The sequence below is a fragment of the Maylandia zebra genome, linkage group LG18 (assembly GCF_041146795.1).
Source record: "Maylandia zebra isolate NMK-2024a linkage group LG18, Mzebra_GT3a, whole genome shotgun sequence".
Classification (NCBI taxonomy): Eukaryota; Metazoa; Chordata; class Actinopteri; order Cichliformes; family Cichlidae; genus Maylandia; species Maylandia zebra.
Window position 1 is genome coordinate 1,722,859 of NC_135184.1, and position 22,018 is coordinate 1,744,876.

At 48.0% G+C, this 22,018-nt stretch overlaps 1 protein-coding gene across 7 annotated transcripts in view; it reads left to right on the top strand.

The window, feature by feature from the left end:
- Nucleotides 1-22,018, top strand: part of rasal2 (RAS protein activator like 2) — a 62,951-nt gene that overhangs the window by 19,448 nt on the left and 21,485 nt on the right. For 5 of the 7 annotated variants that reach the window (XM_004573517.6, XM_076876646.1, XM_004573514.6 and 2 more), the window contains exons 2-3: nucleotides 7,987-8,114; nucleotides 8,198-8,324. In XM_004573517.6, coding sequence (XP_004573574.2) covers nucleotides 7,987-8,114; nucleotides 8,198-8,324 — 255 coding nt within the window. Of the gene's footprint in view, nucleotides 1-7,986; nucleotides 8,115-8,197; nucleotides 8,325-13,140; nucleotides 13,259-20,341; nucleotides 20,456-22,018 lie in introns of those variants that run through there. The other 2 variants (XM_004573519.5, XM_004573518.5) reach the window with 2 other exon arrangements.

Here is a 22,018-nt window from a genome sequence, read left to right on the forward strand (position 1 = left end):
CCGGACGTTTCCACGTGTGCTGCGGCGCCTGTGTGAACACAGCAAACCTCCTTCAGTCCTTCGGGAGCTCCTCTGCTGCTCCCTCGGGTGATGGGAAGCGACATTGCCGCTCACCTTTGACCCCTTCAGACCGCCCCCCTCTGTGCAGGCTGCCGCCATGATTGACAGCGGAGAGAGAGAATCTGCTTTGCAGATGCAAATGCAGCAGAGTACAGCTGAAGTCAGCACGTTTAAATATTAAACCAGCCGCCTTCACTTCAGGCTGAGCATCAAAGAGCCGCCGTCGCTGCTGCCAGGACGCGTCGAGTACAAGCGATAACAAAAAACCATCGATTAATGATTGATTGGAGACTCAGACTATTTATTCATTATCAGAGCAGCAGCAGGAACAGTGTGAGGGGCCAGCAGGCTGGAGCTTCACACATAATGAGATGTGAGAGAATCAGATTTAGCTGATTCATTTTCCACAAACCAATAAAATAAAATGAACTCGACATGATTGAGCAGGAAAACTGCAGCTTTCCCCGATCAGCAGAGCGGAACTTCACCGTGTCCCTCGGAGTGGGTGGGGGAGGTTGGGGGTTGGTACGTGTGTTTAGGTGGCATCCACACGAATAACTGGACCCAAAGTTTCCCAGCAGAAAGCTTCACTTTAACCAGGCGATCAATGTTTTCAGCCAGCGATGTGGCTGGTTGGTGGGCCTCGGGCGGCCTGTTTGGGCTGTGCTCGCTGCTCTCGCGCGGCTGTTTTTGCAGGTTTAAATGCAGCGAGGAGCTGCAGCACAGTTCAGTTTCTGCTGAAGTAAAATGTCATAAAAATGACCTCCAGACCGTCCCTGTACGCGGCGTGAGGAGCTGTTAGCAGACTCGTGTTGACGTTTCTGTGCTGCTGAGCTGAGTGCTGTCTGCGTCCTCTCCAGAGAGCAGCGCTGACATCAGGAGGACCTGCAGCAGAGCGAGCTTCGGCTCATCCGGCACATTTTTACAGCTTGAACTCACAACACAGCGCAGCGGCTTCATGTCCCGTCCCTGGAAGTGTTAGTGTACAGATCCTGCAGTAAATTCCCCAAAATGAGCGCACTGATATTTCTAACAGCCCTTTGTTTTATTACGTCAGTCTCACGGCAGCTCTTACAGCCATAAACTATAAAGTGAACCTTTAATTTTACACAACGTCCATGTACACGAAGGGAAGTTGTTAAATCAGGAAGGTTTAGACACGTGAAAGTACTGATCCTCAACTCATAGCGCCACCATCAGGCCAGAGTTTAAATTTGTCACCTTGTTTATATTGACATTTATTAGCTCCAGCTCTGTCTGTGATTGGTTAGGTGTGGAAACACCATCGCCACCTAGTGTCCAGGAGGTGTCATGATATATTTACATAAATCCGAGTTTTGGAAACTTTTCAAAGATACTTCAGTTTGTCCCCTCATCGATCATGAAAACACGTTTATTTCTCACACTTGCAGCTTTAACGTCTCCCCGCAGACGTCCACAACCTCGACGGTTTTTTCCTCCTCCCGCCTGGACGGAGGGCAGCTTTATAAAAACACTGTTTCTCTGTCCAGGCTGCTAATTGCTGTAATTTCCTCCCTCGGACAAAAGCTCCCCTGCAGCCTGTTTAACACCTCAGAGCTGCCGATGGCTCCTCTGGGTTTAACGGCTGAACAGCTGCCTGCAGAGAAATACCAAAGCACGGTTTCCAACTGTGCGCCACAAGCAGACAAACGCTGCTATCTGCAGGTTGGCTAATGAGAGATACTGCGATGCCGTGTTTGGATCGGCTGTCGCTCGGCTCAGAGTCGTTATGGTCTTCTGTCAGAAGACGACTGCGGCGGTTATGCTTGATGTGTTGGTCATGTTGGGGTGTGCACAGCTAGTTGACCGCATGGTTCAACCTCACTGGTCACAGGTCGGTGTCCTCCATGTGCCGATCCCAAGCACGGATAAATGGGAGCTTCTGGAGTAAAATGTGTGCCGAATCAAACGCACGGCTCCATCTGCTGGAGCGATTCCTCAGGAAGGGGAGGAGCTGGCCGTACCTTATTAAATGAATTATCTTCATTTTTATTTTATCGACTTCCAGCGACACGTTTAATCTCCTCTCTCCCATCAGCACGCCAAAAATAAATTCTGCTCTTATTCCTGTGAATTTTCTGCTTTGCTTTCCTCGTCTTATCCGATCACGTGATCAGTTTTCACCAGGATCTCTGCACTCCCGTGAAAAACTCCACCCTCACTGTTAGGACTTAGGAGGGTCAGCCAGGTGCTCGTGATCAAACACATTGACTGATCTCTGCTATAAGAGCAGAGCATTTGTCAGTGTGCAGCCCTGGAGCCTTCTGGTGGGATACAATCTTCACAGCTTAGCTTTGCAAAGCTGATCGAACCACACGGCTTCAGCAAACGTGACAGATGAGACCAAAGTGCAGACGTTCGTCCATAACACACAAAACCAGCATGTCAAAGACCTCAGACCAACTCTAAGCACAGTGGTGGAGGGATGATGGTTTGTTTTTCTGAGTGGACCATGAACAATGATCTGATCCAAGCTGCTGCAATCAGACCTCGGCCTGACTTTAATGCTGTGAAGCTTCAGAGAGCTGTGCATAAACAAATACCTGCAAACCTCAATGAACTGAATCAGCGCTGTAACGAAGAGTGGGCCAACTCCCTCCACAGTGATGCGAGAGGCTGATAACGCCACACAGAGTGCTGCTGCTGAAGGAGGCGCCACACGGGGGGAGCTCAGGTCTGCACAGGGTAAACCCCTCTGACTGCATGTCCAACAAATCTTCCCATCAAGCCTGAACAGCTGCTGGAGCAGCAAATATTTTATCATCATGCAAATATAACAAATATTCTCTTGTTTACTTCTCCATCACTGGTTTGTGCTGCTTCCCTGATGTAAGGAGGACGCATGTTCTCCCTCCATAATCACGTTTTCCAGAACTGCGGCAAAGCTGCACAGAGTTGATTATATGTGTGTCACATCAACATCGGGGCAAGCACAGGTCTCTCAGAACATTTGTAATCTGAAGAGTTCCGTCTCTTCGTTAAGTGATATATTCGATTACCTTTATTTAAGTCAGGAAACAGTTGAATTAAGTTTGTGCAACATCTGAGGAGGAGTTGAACCTTTAGGTGTCAAAGTGCAGCCTTTCACCTCTGACCTCCACGTCTGATCAGAACAGGAAGTGTGTGCTGGTATTGATCTGTGTGCGTTATCTGCAGCCTGGGTCAGTCTCGGTGACACACCCCTCTCTGTTCTCTTTTTGGTTTCACCTCCCGACTTCCTGTTGGACCGTCCCATCTTGATAAAGCAGCAGTGTGATGTCACCGCAGTATGATTGGAGGAAAGCGTCCGTGTTTACCGGCTGCTATAGCAACTGGGCCTGCCTGCTGCTACAGGTTGACAGACAAAGCGGCCTGTGTGTGTGTGTGTGTGTGTGTGTGTGTGTGTGTGTGCGTGTGTGCGTGCGTGCGTGCGTGTGTGTGTGTGGGAGCTGTGGTGTCCCGGCAGGTGTTAGACACGACTTTGGGAACAACACAGCAGGATTCTTATTCCCTGAGTTTGACTTTGAGACTTTCGTTGATCTGTTTTTGAACGATTTGGGGAGAAACTGGTTTTAGTCACACATGTATGTTTTTGTGACGCGCTAACTTCACCTGTCTAACTTTTCATTGGTCCGCATTTTTGGGCGGCGTGCAGGTGTTCGGTTTGCGGGGTCGGGTTTCTGGCAGGTGGAGTTTCAGCCTCCGTCAGTCGGCAGCACGAAAATAACCGTGTGAAAAAACAATTAGAGCGAGTCCAGATATACTCATGTAAACACAAACACACTGAGAGCGTCACAGGCACGCCCAGGGTGTGTGTGTGTGGAGAAACCTGACTCCGGCCAAACCTCCACTGGGAATGTCTGAGAGTCCACCACCTGTCCCCACACACACACACACACACACACACACACACACACACACACACACACACACACACACACACACACGTTGGGATGTCCTATCTTGTGGGGACATCTGATTGACATACTTTCTCTGACCATAACAACTGTAACCTGTTACTCAAACCACATTTTGTGTCTCAAAAATGTCTCTAAATTTGTGGGGACGTGGATTTTGGTCCCCACAAAGATACGAATACACACTCTCACACACAAACACAAAGTTTATTTTGCTCTTGCCTCGTTGTGACCACTGCAGGTGCTGTGCTCATGGGCACGTGAGCAGTTGATACGAGTGATTTGAACACAGTGGGAATGAACGTCTGTGAGCGGTGAGGGGAGACCTGTTCGGTGTTTTAGACCGTGAGTTTTGGAGCGTGTCCACCTGCTGTGTGAACCCAGGTCGAGTTTTTTATGTTTCAGTTTCTGATATTTCTGTGATGAGCATCAGAAGACTTTTATCTGCAAATAAATGAGTCGTCGTGTCAGTGTGTCTGCAGCTGGAGTGGGACAGGTGTATCCTGGCCTCAGCTGTGACTCAGAGGTGAAGAAGCTCATGTTCGGCTCAGACGTTGGCCATAAAAAGCTGGAATCCATGACCCAAAGTGCACAGAGCAGTTCAGCCCGACACGCGTCCGCTTTGTGTGTGAGTGGAGCGCATGGATGACGGAGATCCAACATCTCACTTCGCAGTCGGACGCGCCTCGCCGCCGACATCGAATCGCTTTATAAGAAGAGTTCATCAGACCATCACGCGGCCTGTTTGGCTCATCAGCTGATTAACGCTCTGCAGATTGCGGCGTGTCCGGTAGCAGCAGACAAATCGTTTTCACTCTCTGGTGAGCTCGTCATCCCGCCGGCCGGTTCTGACCTTTTCACCGGGCCTGGATCATCCAGCCGCTCGGCAAATATAGAAGCTTAATCCATCACGCAGGCAGGGAGGCAGGCGGCAACAGAGGGGGGGGACTTCCTGTGGACCGCCACCTCACAAAGACCGCAGCGCAGTTTCACAGACGGAGACCGAATAAGTCGTCTCCACTCGTGACGGAGTGCAGAAGTCCGATGTCTCCGGCTGCTTTCAGTCTTCGTCACACGAGCAGCTTCAGGTTCTCGTTTCCTGGAATCCTGCCAGATGAGTTATGGCGGCGGTTAGCTGCTAATCTCAGCAGATATGGCGATATGAAAACGTGTACAGTGATGACTCTGCCCCACGCACAGCTGATGACACAAAAAGCTTTTTGTAGCCGAACACCGAACATGTTCAAAGCTGTAAAGTTGGATGTTTTAACGTCGGAGCCTCTGAGGCATGACTCGCTTGTACACCTCAGAGCAGGTGCAGCTTTTGGAGTTTCACTTTTTTAGCCCTTGAAGTTGAAGTTACTTCTTCAAATTTAACGAGCCTCATGATTAAAAGTTAATAATAATAATCAGTTGTGAGAGAATTGTGAATATATGTGGAGCATGTCAGATAGAAACTGGGGAGGAGTGATTTCCCTGCAAGAAGCACGAAAACAAACATCTGAAGCTCCGCTGGTCTCTGATGGGTGGAGCTGTGTGGAGCTGTGTGGGGTTTAAAGCAGACGAGCTTTGTCTCTCTCCTCCTCCTCCTCCTCTCCTGGCCGAGCATCTCCGTGGCGGTTCAGGCAGGTTCGTGTTGTTATGTAAGGCCGGCGTGCGGCGGCGTCCCATCTCTGCTTCCTGTCTTTGTTCGGCCCTCTGAGGCGTCCACATGTCTCATCAGTGGCAGCAGACCTGAGATCAGCTAATTATCCGAGCTGGAGTCCCTCGTGGACAGGACGAGACAGAAACATCCAATTATCCTTCTGTTCGTGCTCGCCGCTCTCTCGCTCGGCGGCTCTGAGCAGAAGCAGGTGTGCGTCCCCTCGCCGTCTCGGGGGCTTTGGAGGCCCGAGCGTGACGTGGGTGATTTAGTATGCAGCCAGAAATAGTCTGCTGAAAATGTAGCTGCTCAGCTGCTTTCTGCAGCAGCACGGCATCCTCGGTGTTCTCCACCTTCTGCTCGGAGCCCAGACACAAAGGTGGTGCAGGGTACCTCCACAGACCTCCACCTCAGAGTGACCCGAGTGTGTTTGCAAGATTGTGATGGAGCTTTTGTGTTAATAAAGTTACAGATTCACAGATGAAGACCGGTCTGGTTTCACAGTTCCAGATAAATCGACCCAAATAACACATTCGTTTGGTTTATTCTTAATTATGTTGATAATTATCCTACGAAATAAAATCCTTAATGAACTTTTTGTGTATTTGCAGTGTGTGAGTGTAAATAACAGACAAACTTTGGGTTTAGTTCTTTTTTTAATTAGTTTTAAGCTAATTTAGGTTGTTTAGTTACAAGAGGACGTTTATTTAATGATGTATCTTCAAGTAAAGTCATTAATTAAAAACAGCAGGGGGCCTAAACTTGAACCTTGTGGTATACCTGATGGAATATGAGGAGGAGCAGAGCTGAAAGCAGATTCTAGGAAACTTGATCCTAATCTTTAGACGGTGAAGGACTTAAAGAGGTGACGCTAAGAGCCAGACTGTAGATTTCTGCTTTTTATTTCCACCATGCTGAGTTTTGAAGAATGTGGAAGTTGATAACGTCTGCTTGTCTTCCCTTTTCTCTGCAGCTGTAAATTTAACCTGAAAGGGAAGAAACTATAAAAAATGTGGAACATCTCGAGCTGTTAAAAATATTAAATATTTACAAAAACAATAAACACGAACAAGTGAATTAAACAGAACAAAGCCACAGCCTAGATACTCTGTGTGTGTGTGTGTGTGTGTGTGTGTGTGTGTGTGTGTGTGTGTGTGTGTGTGTGTTTGCTTGCAGAGCCACACAAACACTGAATGATCCCAGCACAATTAGGCGCAGTGACAGCACTGTCTGTTTACTCGAACAGACGCCGGCACACACAGCGTTGTCCACCTCTTCACACACACACACACACACACACACACACACACACACCCCTCTGCTCTGCTTTTACCCTCCACAGAAAAATGCATCTTTCAGTCCCGTCTGAAGGTTGATGAGGTTGATTGTGTCAGGTTGTGAAATCTGTTTCCCTAGAAGAAAGTTTCTCAGGCTGTGATGAACCTGCGTCAGCACATGAGCACAATCTTCATGTAACAACAGTAACATAATAACGACTGCTTCAGTGAACGAGCCCGTCAGCCTGCAGCGCAGAGCTGTGTTCGTGATGCTTACATCATCGTGGGAACTTTTTTTCTTCTTATTAATAATTTAACAACAAACCAACAGCTGATTGGCTGAAAGTAAAAGTGAGAAATCAGAGCTGAGCAGCTGGAGTGTGAAGACTTCCCCTTTAATACACAGTGACGTGACCTCTGACCTCTGCTGAGTCAGCTGATGCCTCACATCACTTTCGTTTTTATTTGCCCTTCTTCCTCCTCTCCTCTGCTGGAGCTGAGAGCAGGCTGGGAAGTTTAGATCCACAGCGCCCCCTGCAGGAGCAGCCAGAGCTCTGCAGGCTTCAGTCTGACTGCAACCTGCACATTTATCCACCCATCCATCGTTTTCTACCTCTTATCCGGGTTGTGGGGACAGCTTCAGACCTTCTGTGCTGATATTAGACTTTCAGTGGATTTGACTGAGATTAATATAGATTTGAATGCTGGATTATTTCTGGATTAATAAAGAATTTAGTGTTTCAACTCTGGAATTTTAATATAAAAAATATTAAACTGAAACAGAGATATATATGGAGAGAGAGAGATCTATATAGATATTTAAAATAATTATTTTTGCCAATAAAAACAGTTATCTTAATGGGTTTTTTTTAAATTGTTATTTAAATTCTATGAAACGACTGGAGGCCTTTCTTTGTTTTACGTGAGGAAAGTAGAACGGGAACAATTCTTTGCTCAAATTATTCTCATGTTATCTCTCCATCTTTCTGATGTGTTTGACGCCACTAATCGTAATAAAGTCGTCTGTCCTGCGTCTGTCGCGCCTGACTGGCAGAAATCTTCCTCTGATTTGAGCTACTTCTGTTTCCAGATGTTAAAGGTCCTCCGGCTCACCGATTCTCCTGCGGTCAGAGCCCGTACACCAACAGCGGCTCCTGGGACAGGAAGTTCTGCATCCTGACCGACACCCAGCTCATCCTGCTCAACAAGGATGATGAGGTAAAACTGAGCAGCTCCCACAGGTCGTGACCTCTCCACGACACACTCTCTGACTTCCCTCTCCTCCTCTTCCTCCCCCTCAGGTTGCAGGTGACGCTCAGGAGAGCCCCACAGACTCTGCGAAGGCTCGCAGCCTCCGCAGGACGGTCAGCGTCCCCTCAGAGGGACAGTTCCCGGAGTTCCAGGCAGAGGGCGCCACCGCCATGCTCGGTAAGATCAGAGCTGGTTATGTAATACCAGGTGTGTGTGTGTGTGTGTGTGTGTGTGTGTGTGTGTGTGTGTGTGTGTGTGTGTGTGTGTGAGGCCAAACCCTGCTGTCATCAGGAGGATTAGAGTGAAAACAAAAGAACGGCTGTGATGAGGAGGGTTTGAGTATCTCTGTGACGATGTTCACGGTCATGTGATCACAGACAGAAACCTGCGTCATGTGACGTCACATGAAGAGGAAGCTTCATCCTGGACTCTTCAGAGCTCTGTGTGTGTGTGCGCGCGCGTGCGCGTGCACGTGTGTGCGTGTGCGCACGTGTGTGCGCGTGCGTGTGTGTGTGCGTGTGTGTGTGTGTGTGCGTGCACGTGTGTGTGTGTGTGTGTGTGTGTGTGTGTGTGTGCGTGCACGTGTGTGTGTGTGTGTGATTAAAAACTATAAAACAGATAAAAATTATTTTAGCGTCGAGCTTTTGTGCTTGTTGGCGTTTTCGGCGTCACGGCGACCTGTGGTTTGACTTTAATACTGGGTTAAACACTAATCCTATATTGGTTTAACTGTGACGTTATACTGGGTTAACTAGACTGGAGAAATATATTTATACTGGAGACTACTGGGACGATATTTGCTTAGAAGCTGGATTCATACTGGTTGTTGTGGTGGTTTGTATGAAGCTGGGCCCTGATGGTGTCAGTCTGGGATTTATGTGGGTTTGAAACTGGTTTTACCCATAAACTCGGTTCTATCCTTGGTTTCATACTGGTTATTTGATTTTTAGTGATCCTGTTTTCATGACGTTTGTCGGCATCATAACAATCATTGTATTAAAGATTTTTCTACTAAATTAAGGATTCATATATATTTTAAATATAAGATTTAAAAGTGTAAAATATAAAAAAGTCTTGATTTTATTCACTTTGTTTGCATCTAAAAGAAAAAGCGAATATTTTCATGATGTCTCCTACACAAGTTTGAAGTTAGAAACCAGTCGTGGAGCATTTCTGGTGAATTTCTGCTGGTGGATGTTTCAGCTGCCAGATGTTCACAGCTGTCTGAGGCGTGAGAGTTTTTGTGTGCAGTTTGGGAGGTTTGTGTGTAACCTGTGATTGCAGCTCTGGCTCCTGTGACGTGTCGGCGCGCTGCGTCTCTCAGGTGGATGTTTGTCTGCTGTAATGAGGCGTTCGGGTGCAGCCTGTAATTTTGCGGCTCTGTGTGGGAACGTCGCCTCTGACCGAGGAATGCCTGAGGACAAAGCGTCCAGTGTCCGTCCGTCTGAAGGAACGCGGGTGACCCCCGCTGCCCCCGACGCCCGGGCTGAGGGGATTCCCACCCAGAGCTGCAGGGGTCCGCGAGGCTGTCGGGAAACAACACGCCGACAGTTTAAAAAGCTTTGACTCGGAGTTACCCGCATTGATGAGTTTATTGATCAGCTAGAGGACTGATAGAAGCCCCCCCCCCCCCAAGCTCACCCCCACGCTGACCCTCACCCGTCATTCAGCCACACAGGAGCCCATTCATTCAATGACCTCCTTAATCCCCCACCACCCACCGGCCCCTCACAGGGGGGAGGTTATTTATATGTTAATGTGGCCGGTCTGCCCCCACAAAACAGGCCCCTAACAACCAGTATGAACTGGATCTCTACTGGGATTATTCTGGTATTAAATCAGGCAAGTGAGTGTGTGGATACTGGTGTAAATACTTGTTTGAAAAAAAGCTTAACTGGTTTAATACCAGGCTACTGGTGGGAATGTAACACTGGTTTTTAGCTTGGGTACAATATCAGATTTATACTGGTTTCATACTGGAAATTTACAGGATCTAATGATGGAATTTTCTGGGTTTAATGCTTCATTCAAACTGATGTCATTGAAAATGTTCCTGTGTTTACAGTCAATACAACATTTATACTGGGCAACATTTATACTGGGCAACATTTATACTGGGCAACATTTATACTGGGCAATCGTTGGTTTAACACTGGAGTTTCCTGGTTTTTATTGATGGTCCAGAGCAGACTCACCCTGAGTTTATACTGGTTTAACTGGGTTTATAATTCTGGGTTACAACTGGTTTTATCTGCAAAAACCATTTTGTTGTAGTTACTGGCAGATCTGGATTAAAGCTGGATTATGGCTGGATGATGTGTTTGTTACTGGGGATGAAACCAGTGTCTGTGGGCTGTTAATACTGAATCTGCGGTTTAATACTGGGTTGAATGTTTGATTTTAAAGGTCTGAGGCAGTTTAATAAGTTATACTGGAAATACTGGAAATTGTGCTTGATGAGTCACTGGTTTCACACTAGAATTTTCCTGTATTTCATGCTGGATTTAAAGTGGATTTATTCGCAGGTGTAGACTGTTCAGGATTAATACGATGAGCGATCTTTGTCTGTATCCTGTTCCAGTGCTGTTAGATTTATTTGTTCTGTGTTTTTAGCTGAATTCAGTCTGGAGTCAAACTGATTCGTCTTTACTGTTCAGACTGTGTCCAGAGCGTTTTTGAATCAAACATTTCTGACCCTTTCTCTGAGTTCACTGGATGTTTTGAAACACCCGACGCTCTCTGAGACTTAAAACCAGGGCGTGAAGCAAAATACTAAATCAGGAAATTAAACCCTGTTTTATTCTCCTCCTCCTCCTCCTCTTCCTCCTATGCTTCTTTTTGCTTGTTGTTTGCAAACTGAAGGCCGAGCAGCAGTGACAGAGCTGAGATATAATTGTAGTCCTCTGTCTTCGGTACAGTCTAATTACAGTGCTGACTGTGTGCTCATTAACTGTCTCAGCTCTGCAGCCTCCTCCTCCTCCTCTTCCTCGCTGTGACACAGGAGCGTCCAGCTGAGGTTCTTCCTGGGCCGCGGCCTGATCGCAGCAGATGATCTGTTTGTGAACGTAGCCCCAGGCCTCAGGTCACGCCTTCGCTCACCTGTGCAGGTGACTTCCTGTCAGGCTGCAGGTGGTCACAGCAGGAGAGTCTGTAGTTAAAGGTCAGTCGGTCAGTTTTGAGGGTCACGGGACTGGAATCCAGGCTGTCAAATAAAAGCAGCACTGGTTTAACTGGAGTAATACTGGGTTTAGGTAAGCTGGACTACTGTAGTACAGATTTATGGTTTAACCGTCTGACTGAGGCTGAATGATGAGTTTCATACTGTGTGTGGCAGACTCACTCAACATTGGTTGGATCCATTCGACCAATCAGTGTTAGTAAAGACATGACTGCTGAAGGGTCGTCTCTCTGGTCACGTGATCGCTGTCGGGCTGCTTTTGAATCGTTTCACAGCTCTGAGATTTTCACTTCTCTCAGCCAACCGGAGTACGAGCTGGAAGTCACACAACACATTTTCAGAAATCCCAGGAAGTCCGGCGACACCTTCTCCTCTGCTCCGTCCCGTCTCAGTACAAATGCACGGGAATTTTTTCAGAGTGGCCGTACGGGAACCATTGCACTTCCTGTTCCCCGTGTACTTGTATATTATAGATACATTATTACACGTGTCTTATTACACACGCACAAAGACATGATTGTGAAACGTCTTCGTACTGAGTTAACGGCACGGTTCTCCTTCATGTGTTTGAAGCCAGACCTTTAACCTGAGCTCTCGGAGTGCTTTTCAGTGTGCCTGTCTCTCCGCGTGGGTCCCACACAGGCTCTTTTGTTTGGGGCTGTTTTTAAAGCTCTCGCCACTCTTTGCCGCGCTCTCTGTTCAGCTGCTGCAAAAGTCTCCAAAACGGGTTTTTGTCTTCGCTCCTCGTTGTTGTTTCAGGCTGATCTTTCGTCTCGCTTCATCTCTGGATCTGCTGCATTCCTGTCTGCTCTCCACCTGTCTGCTCCACCACAATAAAACCACCACCTCCTGCTCCAAACTCACCTTCAAAGTAAAAGTCTGTGACACAAGTCTGGATTCAGTCCATAAATTCCTCAATAAAACAAATGCTGCTGATATTAAAAGTGCTCCCTCAGGCTACATGTGACTCTGTCGTGTTCACACAGACTTAAATCATTCAAGTCAGATCAGTTCGGTCCATCAGCAGCAAAACTACAAATCTGAAAAACACCATTTATATTTGCATCATTCAGATTTATCTGTTCTTTGACGTGTCCTCGGCCACTGATATTTAAACTGAATGCACTGATACTTGTTTGTTTTTTTCACTCTAACGGTTAATTTTTCCTCCCGCTGGACGTGGCAGATTATAAAGGGGCTGTCCACCACACTGGATGTGATGTAACTGCTGGTCATGAGGGTTGGCGAGTGTCTGCAAACACTCTCCAACTGCTCTCTAAGCAGGTTTAACATCTAAACATCACCTTTTTTTATTTATGTCTCCATCATAAAAGCCTCCGAGAAGCTTTTGTTGTTGTTTTGTGAGGTTTGAATTTAACTTGTTGAGCTCGTTGTGTCAAGTCAAGTCAAGTCAAGTTTATTTATAGAGCACATTTAAAAACAACCAAGGCTGACCAAAGTGCTGTACAGTAAATACAGATAAAAATACAATAGAACACAATTTCGTAATAACACCTCGCTGATAAAAATAAAATAAAAATATATAAAACAAATAAATTAAACCTTTCTAAAAGCCAATGAAAAGAGGTGAGTTTTAAGAGCGGTTTTAAAAGTTTCTAGGCTTTTGGAGAGTCTGACGTGAGGTTGTAACGGGACACAAATAGCAAGAGAGAGCCACGAAAATAAAACTGCCAACAAGCTGCTTTAAATGCTGGCTCGTTGTGTTAGAGAGCCGTGGGTTGTAAATGATGTTATCACAGTTTTATACTGAAGGCCGAGCGCTTCGCTGACAGCGCAGTTTCCTGGTTCGGACCTTTATTGTGAAGGTGCGGGGGAAGTGTGCGCTGAGCTGCTGTTTGCTGACGGAGTGAGACCGTCCGGACTGAGTGAGGACATGACTTTAGAGTTATCGCGGTTGTGATGGACTTTCCGGGTGAGTGTCTCTCTCTAACCCTCCGGTCGGACCTCCGGAGGTCGGGCAGACACCGGGAGAAGCTCGGTCTGCTGCCCGCCTCCGGAGCGCTCTCCGCCGGCTGCGTTCGGGCGCGTGTTCGGTTGAAGTTTGCCTGCAGAGCTGCAGCTTCAGGCTCCGCGAGGAGTCGGACCGAGAGGAGAAGTTAGTTTCTCCGATCAGCAGCCTGGCATCAGTTATCGATCAGTTATCGATCACCATCAGAGGTGAACGTGTTCAGCTGATGGATCAGTCGAGCTGCTGCTGGTCTGAATTTTATTCAGACATGAAAGAAAAGAGACGTTCAGCTCTGAGCTTTAACAGGTGCAGTCATAAACTTTCTTTATACAGCGCTTTCAAACACAAACGGCACAAAGAAATGACGACGAAGATGTGAACAATGATGACAACGTTGTGATGATTATTCAGGAGAACACATTTCTGATTTCTCAGGCCCCAGAATTTGAATTTAAGCTCGAGTGTCTTTTAGTAAGATCCTGACAGTCAGCAGGACTGAGGTGATGAGAACTGCTGGGTGTTTCTGCCTCAGACGTCTTTGAAGGGATGACTGTGCATATAAGCACTAAACAGTTTTTATGTCAGCTCTGTGGGTTTTGCTCTGGAGGAAAGCCAAAACAGCACGGTGGCACGGTGGTTAGCACTGTTGCCTCACAGCAAGAAGGTCCTGAGTTCAATTCCACCATCAGGCCGGGGTCTTTCTGTGTGGAGTTTGCATGTTCTCCCCGTGTTTGCGTGGGTTCTCTCCGGGTACTCCGGCTTCCTCCCACCGTCCAAAGACATGCAGCTTGTGGGGATAGGTTAATTGGATAATCCAAATTGTCACTAGGTGTGAATGTGAGAGTGAATGGTTGTCTGTCCCTGTGTGTTGGCCCTGCGACAGACTGGCGACCTGTCCAGGGTGTACCCCGCCTCTCGCCCTATGACAGCTGGGATAGGCTCCAGCGCCCCCCGCGACCCTGAAAAGGACAAGCGGAAGCGAATGGATGGATGGAAAGCCAAAACCTCTCTGTTATGTGTTCATGTCGTCTGTCCTTCCCCTGCTCTCGGCTCGCAGCGATGCAGCTCCTCGCACACGGAGTGGAGCAGGCAGTTAACGACATGCTGTGTTACTGTTATGGTGCAATAAAAGCTTCCTAACAAGTGTTAACCTAACGCAGCGAGCGTGCCAGCAAGGTAACGGGCTGTCGCAGCGCGGCACTTTAATCACCTTTTGGTTCTTTGGTCCCGATCATTGCATCCCTGTCCTGCAGCTCGGGTCGTCAGGTGTACATGAGTGTGTGATGTGGGCGGGTTAAAGCCCTGTATGTAACAGGAAGTCTGTGCAGAGTAGCTGAGGTGGGGCTGTGTCAGAGTCCACATGATGGAGGCTCATGTTCCTGGAGAAAACATGGCTGCGGCCCGTTGGTGATTTGAATGTCAAATCAAAGCTCTGTGTCAGAGGTCACGCCCAGACTGCAGGCAGGATGCGTGATGGCGGAGGACAGGTGAGAGTCAGAATCATTTAGACATTAAAGGTAAACATGTATTTAGAAATGATGATGCATTAAAACCTCCACGCTGAGATCTGAAGCAGAACCGACTTTAGCTTTCAGATCGTGGTTGAACTTTAAAACCAGCTCTCGGAGCATGCTGGGAGTAAAACCTGCTCCAGGGTTATTACACTGGACTGAGACTACAGCGAGTGTGTGGAAAAGAACAAGAGCTCGACTGTAGGAAAAAATAAGATCGACTAAACCTGTATTTTATCAAACCGACCATTATTTCTAACCAGGTCGTTAGAAACCAAGTGCACATGACAAAGGTTGAGAAGGCTGTGGCCCTCGCTCTCCTGACTCACAGTCCTCTGACTTAATCAGCAAATAAATGTTTTCCAGCTCGTTTCTCTAAAATAAATGATATATATTTAAGTGTGAAGCATCAGCTGACAGTCAGCGGGACGTTGTCAGTCCTCAGTAATGCAGAGGTGTGACCTCAGCCAGTCCTGTAGTCACCTCAGCAACAAATCTGGTGACACCTGAGGTCAGGATTCTTCCTCTTATCTCCGAGTTCATTCACAACACATGATGTCATCTTGAGAAACCGGGCGAGCCCCGCCCAGTCTCTTCTGCCTGCGGTCTGTCATCACTTCCTGTGTGAGGACAGTTTAAAAAACAAAAACCTGTGTGGCTGCAGCACCATGGCAACCATTATCACAGCTTACAGTCATTCACTGCTCGGAGTCGTCAGCGTCCGTCCCATGATGCACTTGTTGCTCCAATGCAGAGCCGCTCGTCATCAGGGACAACAATAAAGATCAAAGTGACCTCTGAGTGACCTCAGTTTCATTGTTATTAGTGCTCAGTAATGACCTGCTAGTTAAAGCGTATTAACGAGCTCATTGATGATGGTTACTATAACGGCCAGTCTGAGTCACACTCAGTGTGCAAACATGACTTCAGCCTCTCACATCTGGAGGTACGCTGACGTCTCCTTACTGCGGGCGCCAGGTGCTCGGCGGCTCTCACGTTTCTTCCGGCTCCGTGCGCTCGGCTGCTCGTCATTATTAACGTTAGCCTAAATCGCGGCGCTCCAGCTGTCCCCGCTCCTGCTATGATTAGATCATTGTGTCCCAAATTTCCCGAAGACGACTCCCATCTGAGGATGCACGCAGCATGACGGGAGCTCCCTTTAAAGGAGCACGCCACTGTTTCCTGCAGTTTTGTTTTTAGAGAGTTTGACCTTTGACCTTGCAGGAGGCGGCGTTATGAAAGACCTACAGAGATGCTTCGTGGCAGCAGAGACCACGCGTCTCCACAGGCGCCTCGCTCGCTCTGATCGAGGCTGTAACTGTGATTCTGTCACTCTGGAGTTTAATGAGGGCGGCGTCCTCGCAGCACGGGAAGACGACTGACCCCAGGTCAGATTCGACTGTTTGTAACAGGAGTTTGCAATAATAGGACGAAACAAAATAACATTTATTCAGACTAAAGGTTTATTCCAGAACTTGGAATTAAGAGCTGTGGAAACAAATCTGAAGTCAGCCACAAATTCACGCTTTACATTCGAGCTGATCTGAAATTAAAGTGTCGCAAACAATAATGTAGAGCTCAGAACAGCAACGGGACTTTAAAGAAGCTTACCAAATAACAGAGCAGCAAATGTTTTCAAATCCAGAAACATTTGAGTTAAAAATCAGGTGAAGACGGCGCAGCGTTCAGAGGCTGAGCTGCCAGGAAGTACCAGGAAGCTCCCGGCTCACCGTGTCTGTGCTGATGTTAAAGTCAAAGGATGAATTCTGCAGCTACTGAGTCAGCAGAGCGGCAGCAGAGCGGCAGCGACTTTCATGCATTAAACTGCATCAATGTCCCTAAACACGACTCAGCAGAGTCGCTGCCGCTCTGACATCAGCACAAACGCTGCACCGCGGTGGCGTCCTGTTGCAGCCCACGCTCGAGTTCACGGAGCTGGATCTCGTACACCTGTGGCATCCAGACTGAAAACACCTGAATTCAAAGATACAAGCTGCGGCTCAGGACTGCTTTTAAATGATCCCAGTTTGAGCTCTGCAGGTGAAGATGACCTGATGCTCCACACTGTTAATGAAGCCACAGCTTCAGGAGGTCTGATGAAGCAAGAACGTTTAAGGTCTGCGAAATGTGACAAAACGATCAAAACTTCAACTTTGATTACCTGTAATAGAAATAATACGTGTAACTGAGTGTGTGGACCACTCGTTCCAAACGTCTTAAATCTGCCCCGACATTCCTCATGACAGAAACAAAGCGAACGACATCCGAGCCGATCGGGCAGGTGACAGCAGGTTGAATCCTGGCGCCGTGGTCGTGGTTTGAGCAGCGGCAGCGGGGCGAGCTGGTGGCTCAGAGTTTCACTGATACTGTTAATTTATTCAGAGGAATGTGAAGCGACGCGAGAGGAGGCGGCCAACGCACACGGGCCGAACGAGGCTCGACAAACAGAACTGGTTTCATTATGTGAAAAGAAATTCTTTGAATATTTGTTGTGAAAGCGGAGCTGAGTGTGAGGAGGAGGGCTGACGGGGTCTCGTTGTTTTTATCATTCCTGCTGAGAAAAACTCTGATGACAACTGAAGAGAAGGAACAAAGCCGGCACAACAAGTTTAAAAAAGGCGAACGCCAGAGAACGCGGTCGTAGCCCTCCACAGGATCCACGCTGTTCCTACCGTCAGTATTTTCACATTCAAACACTTGAAATTGTTTAAATGTGGAAAGAAGTGATCCCTTCACCCACTGTCACTCTTCAGTGTTTTTTGTTACACGGCTCCGTTAAGAGGAATCTTTTAGTTTGTTGTTTTCTAATAATCATATAAAATATGTGAGATTTGCTGCAGGCTGACAGCCGTTAATACAAAAAATGTGTAAACACTGATAAATGATGTCATGAGCCATCAGACCTGTGATGTAACGGCCGTGAGCCCAGACGCCTGATGATGTTTGGACATGAGGCTGTTTCACCTTCATGCAGGCGCTGTGGCCTCACGGCTCTGCTCTTAGACACGCTCCCACTTTGGGAAACATTCGCTAAAACCAGGACTTTCTGGGAATCTCACCTTATACCTGCTGCTGTGAAAGCTCCGCCCACTCTGCCCTGCAGACAGCTTCACACAAAGGTTTCTTTGTGCAGCAGACTGGTGTGTGTGTGTGTGTGTGTGTGTGTGTGTGTGTGTGTGTGTCAGGTGTGTCAACTCCTGAATGAGCCAGAGTTCAACAGAGGTCAGCTTCAGCATTCCTCGCGCTCCTTTCTGATGACATCACATCCACCCATTCATCTTTTCTGAGCGGTGTCACACTACTGACCCACACACACACACACACACACACACCACACACACACACACACACACACAGGTGACAGGTTGAACCACTTATGATGGGAGGAGGGTGCTCACGGTTCAGTGTTTACCTGCTCGCTGTCTGCTGAGATGTGATTGGTCAGTATTACCTGGTTGTTTATGTGCAGGTTTCTGTTTGTGGAGGTTTGTCCTCACAGAGCTGCTCATTCATCAGGCGGTCGAGTCGATAACTCAGACATTAAACTAATCAGCCAGCTGTGAGCGGACAGATGTTCAGGGAGCCCTCGGAGGCCGACGGGATTTTAAACTCAAACAGGCTGAAACCATCGCGTGCGCCGACACCAGCAGCTGATGGATGACTTTCTCTGACACCCGATAGCCTCCTCCTGTCCCTCGGCTCTGCCTCTCTCTGCCCTCAGGCTTATTTTTAGCAGCGGTTTTCCCACGAGTCCGTCCGGGAAGCTCGATACCTACGAGCCGACACGTGAGCCGATTTAACCCAAAGTCGTGGTGGTCAGAGGGAGGGCGGCGGAAAGATCCAGCAACTGAAAGCCGTCCAGAGTCCCTCAGTGTGCATCTGTTCACACGTTCATGCTTTTATACCTGCAGTTCCTCTAATGACCACTAGAGGCTCTGGCAGTGAGTCAATGCTTGCAACATGTTTACAGCCTGCTTAAAGTTCGTATTATTGGGGGCGGGGCCTGTTTGACTGACAGGCGGCTGTAGCTGCTAGCTGTCTGCTAGCTTGACCTGAACTGGACCAATGGCGCGTGTTTGTGCGGTTGGAAGCTTAATGACATCATCTAGCCAATAACATGGCTGCTGTGAGGTTACTGCTAACAAACGTGGGTGTTAGCACTAATTAGCAGCTAGCTGCATCAGCTGACAACTTTGTTTTTTTTTAAAAGCATATTTAGATGAAAAGGTGCAAAGTTTCAGAAGCAGTGCACGTGCATGGTTTTACCTCAGTCTGTTAGCTACAGTGTTAGTGTAAGCCACGCCCACAGGTCACAGACCTAAGCAAAAATAGACCAAAGCACCAGACTGGCGAGCTGCTGGTCTCTGGTTTGACCGTGACCCCGTCTGTGAAGGTCGCGGTCTCTGGTGGATCCGCTGAAACGACAGATTGAGCCGAGTTCCCGCTGATCAATATCTCGTTAGCAGCAGCAGGAGGAGGAGGAGGAGGAGGAAGGTGAAAACCTGAGCAAACTGATGATTACTGTTGATCACACGTCACATGTTTGCTGGTTCGATTCCTGGTGTGGCTCATCTGCTGATTACTTGTCTCAGAGTACAGATATTTGAGACACAGCTGATCAATAGATATTTATAGATGATCAGAGGATCCACTGAGTGTGACAGAGGACACTTGGTCATGAGTGGGTTTAAATTTTGCTGCACTGAGTCTACCTGTGTGCCAACAACAGCAGGTGTGGACTGATGCTGATGGTCTGAACGACTCAGGTGCAAAAACAGGAAATAATATTTAAGCTGAACAGCAGGCAGAGCGTCTGCAGACGCGTCTGATTACTGTTTCATAGTCTGCACGCAGCTGCAGGTACAGTTTCTAAAAGTTTCAATAATTTTCATTTTAGAGCAGATCATTAAGAAACTCTGAAAGTCTTCAGACTCAGAGACAGGCGTCAGATCCTGTGCTGAATGGTTAAAGAGCCAGAGTGTGAACATTTGTGTTATTAAAAAGCGTCGACTCTTCAGTCCCGGGTCACCGATGACATAAATTATGCTTTTGAAAGTGATTAATGGTGATTAGCGAGTGATCGGATCAATGAACAGACTCTGAAAATAGAGTTAATTTGCAGGCCTGATGTGATTCGGCCCCCAGAGTTGTGTCCCACATCAGCCGGCTGAGGGGAAACTTATTTGGTAATTATCCTCCGAGGGCAGCGATAAACGCAGCGAGAGAGGAAGAGGAGGGAGAGGGAGGTGCTGCAGAGACAGAGAGAGAGGGAGAGGGAGAGGAGGGTCTGCAGAGAGGAAGGAAGACACGAAGAGGAGGAGGAGAGACAGCAGAACGGAGCAGTTTGTGGGATTGATTGAAGAAATGCGGTAAAACCTCAGCGAGCGGACGAGCGAGACTTAGAAGTACTGCTGAGTGGAGAGAGAGGAGGAGGAGATGGGAAAGGAGGCAGCGTGAAGGAGGAGGATGCGGTGCTGAGGAGGGAGGGGTGGCAGAGGGGAGGGCTGGGGGATGCCAAAGTGGAGGACGGGACAAAGACGGATGTTTGCAGCTTAACCTCATTGGCTGACAGGTGGCAGCGGCTCCGGCCAATCCCGTCTGACTCTGTGTGTGTCCTCTCCTCAGATGATGGGGAACAGCTGCGATCGAGGTACCGTCTCCCTCTCTCTCCCTCTGTGTATGTCTCTGTCCGTGTCATGTGACCGACCTGTCATACCGGGCTTCCTGCCGCATGTTGCCTCAACTTTGTCCCGGGAGTGAAAGACCAGCGCTGATGGCGTCCCCGTCAGCGCTCCTCTTCCTCCATCGTCAGGGGTGGTTCGGTTGGTGGGGTGGGGGGGGGTTGCATGAAAGTTTGTCCCCGGCTTCCTCGCAGCGCTGCATGCCTGCAGCGTGCATGCGGCGAGCGCCTCGTCCTGCAGCTGGAACCTGATACAGCTCCCCGCTGCTGCATGCTGCGCTCACTTCCTGTTGCAGAGCAGCACGTTTTGTTTCCTCAGCATGTAAACATCATGTTGGCTCCATACGCTGCCGGTCGGACGCCAGCGTCTCTCCACATGTTGTTCTGGTGTCGCCATGACGCTGCTGGCTCCGTATAAGGTGGCGGCGGCCTGAGCTGGGTCGGGGTGGAACTCCCACAGCTGATTGTGGCTCGTGTGTGTCTTCATGCTCCAAACGGCTGCGTTATGAACTCTCATACAGAGGTGTCAAACATGTGGCTCGGGGCCCAACCCGGCCCACTGGATGTGTTTGCAGAGAGCTGCAGAGGAGGACGCGGAAATGTTAGACTCTGGTTTCTGCAGCAGGAAGCTTGGCGAGCTTCACAGACGGGCCGATACAGATTATTAAAGAGGAGGAGAGACAGAGGAGCGATATCTGAATGATTTACAGGTGCAGAAAGAATCCGGCGTCATGCTCTCATCACTGATGTTATTTATTATCCTCCTCCTATACTCTATTTTACTTGTTAAGCACCTTGGCATACCCTTGGTTTTTAAGTGTGCTTTATAAATAAAGTTTATTATTATTATTATTATTATTATTATTAGTCGTGTACTTTTGAATCCTCTGTCATTGAGCCGTGGAAATCCTGGTTAGTGTTCATATTAAATAACGTAGAGATGGTCCCAGCACTGCTTCTGTCTGCTCCTCTTCTGTTTGCTGTTCACATGTTCAAGTTTTAGCTGAGCTGGTTTCAGGAAGTCTGAGGCTTCCTGTCCATGTAGCTGCTAGCATAATTTAGCCTTTTTGCCATTAGCATAGCCGCTGTGGCGCCGTCACAGCTGATTTGTCTTCATGTTTTAAAGTTTGTCTCATTAAAGTTACTCTCTTATTATCGTGACTCTTTCAGCTCATTTGTTTTTGCTGCTTCAGACTGAATGTGTTTCTCTGTTCTCAGTTCTGATTGGCTTTTACTTCTGATGTGTAACCAATCAGACTCTCCCGTAGACCTCATGTGGAACATCTGCCTTGACTTACAGTCCAGTAAATGTTTAAGTTTCAGTTAAATGTTAAATCAGGACACGACCCATAAGACGTGGCGGCTCAGATGATTGCACTGGTCAGCGGCAGTCGTCATGGTTACGTGCTGTTGGCGCTCTCTGGTTTTCTTCCTATTTGAACCTTTCAGTCCGTTTGCAGCACTTTGGTTGGTGAAAATGACTTGAAGTGTGTTGGCGGCGTGATTACTGGAAGAACGTTTGACAGAAGGTGT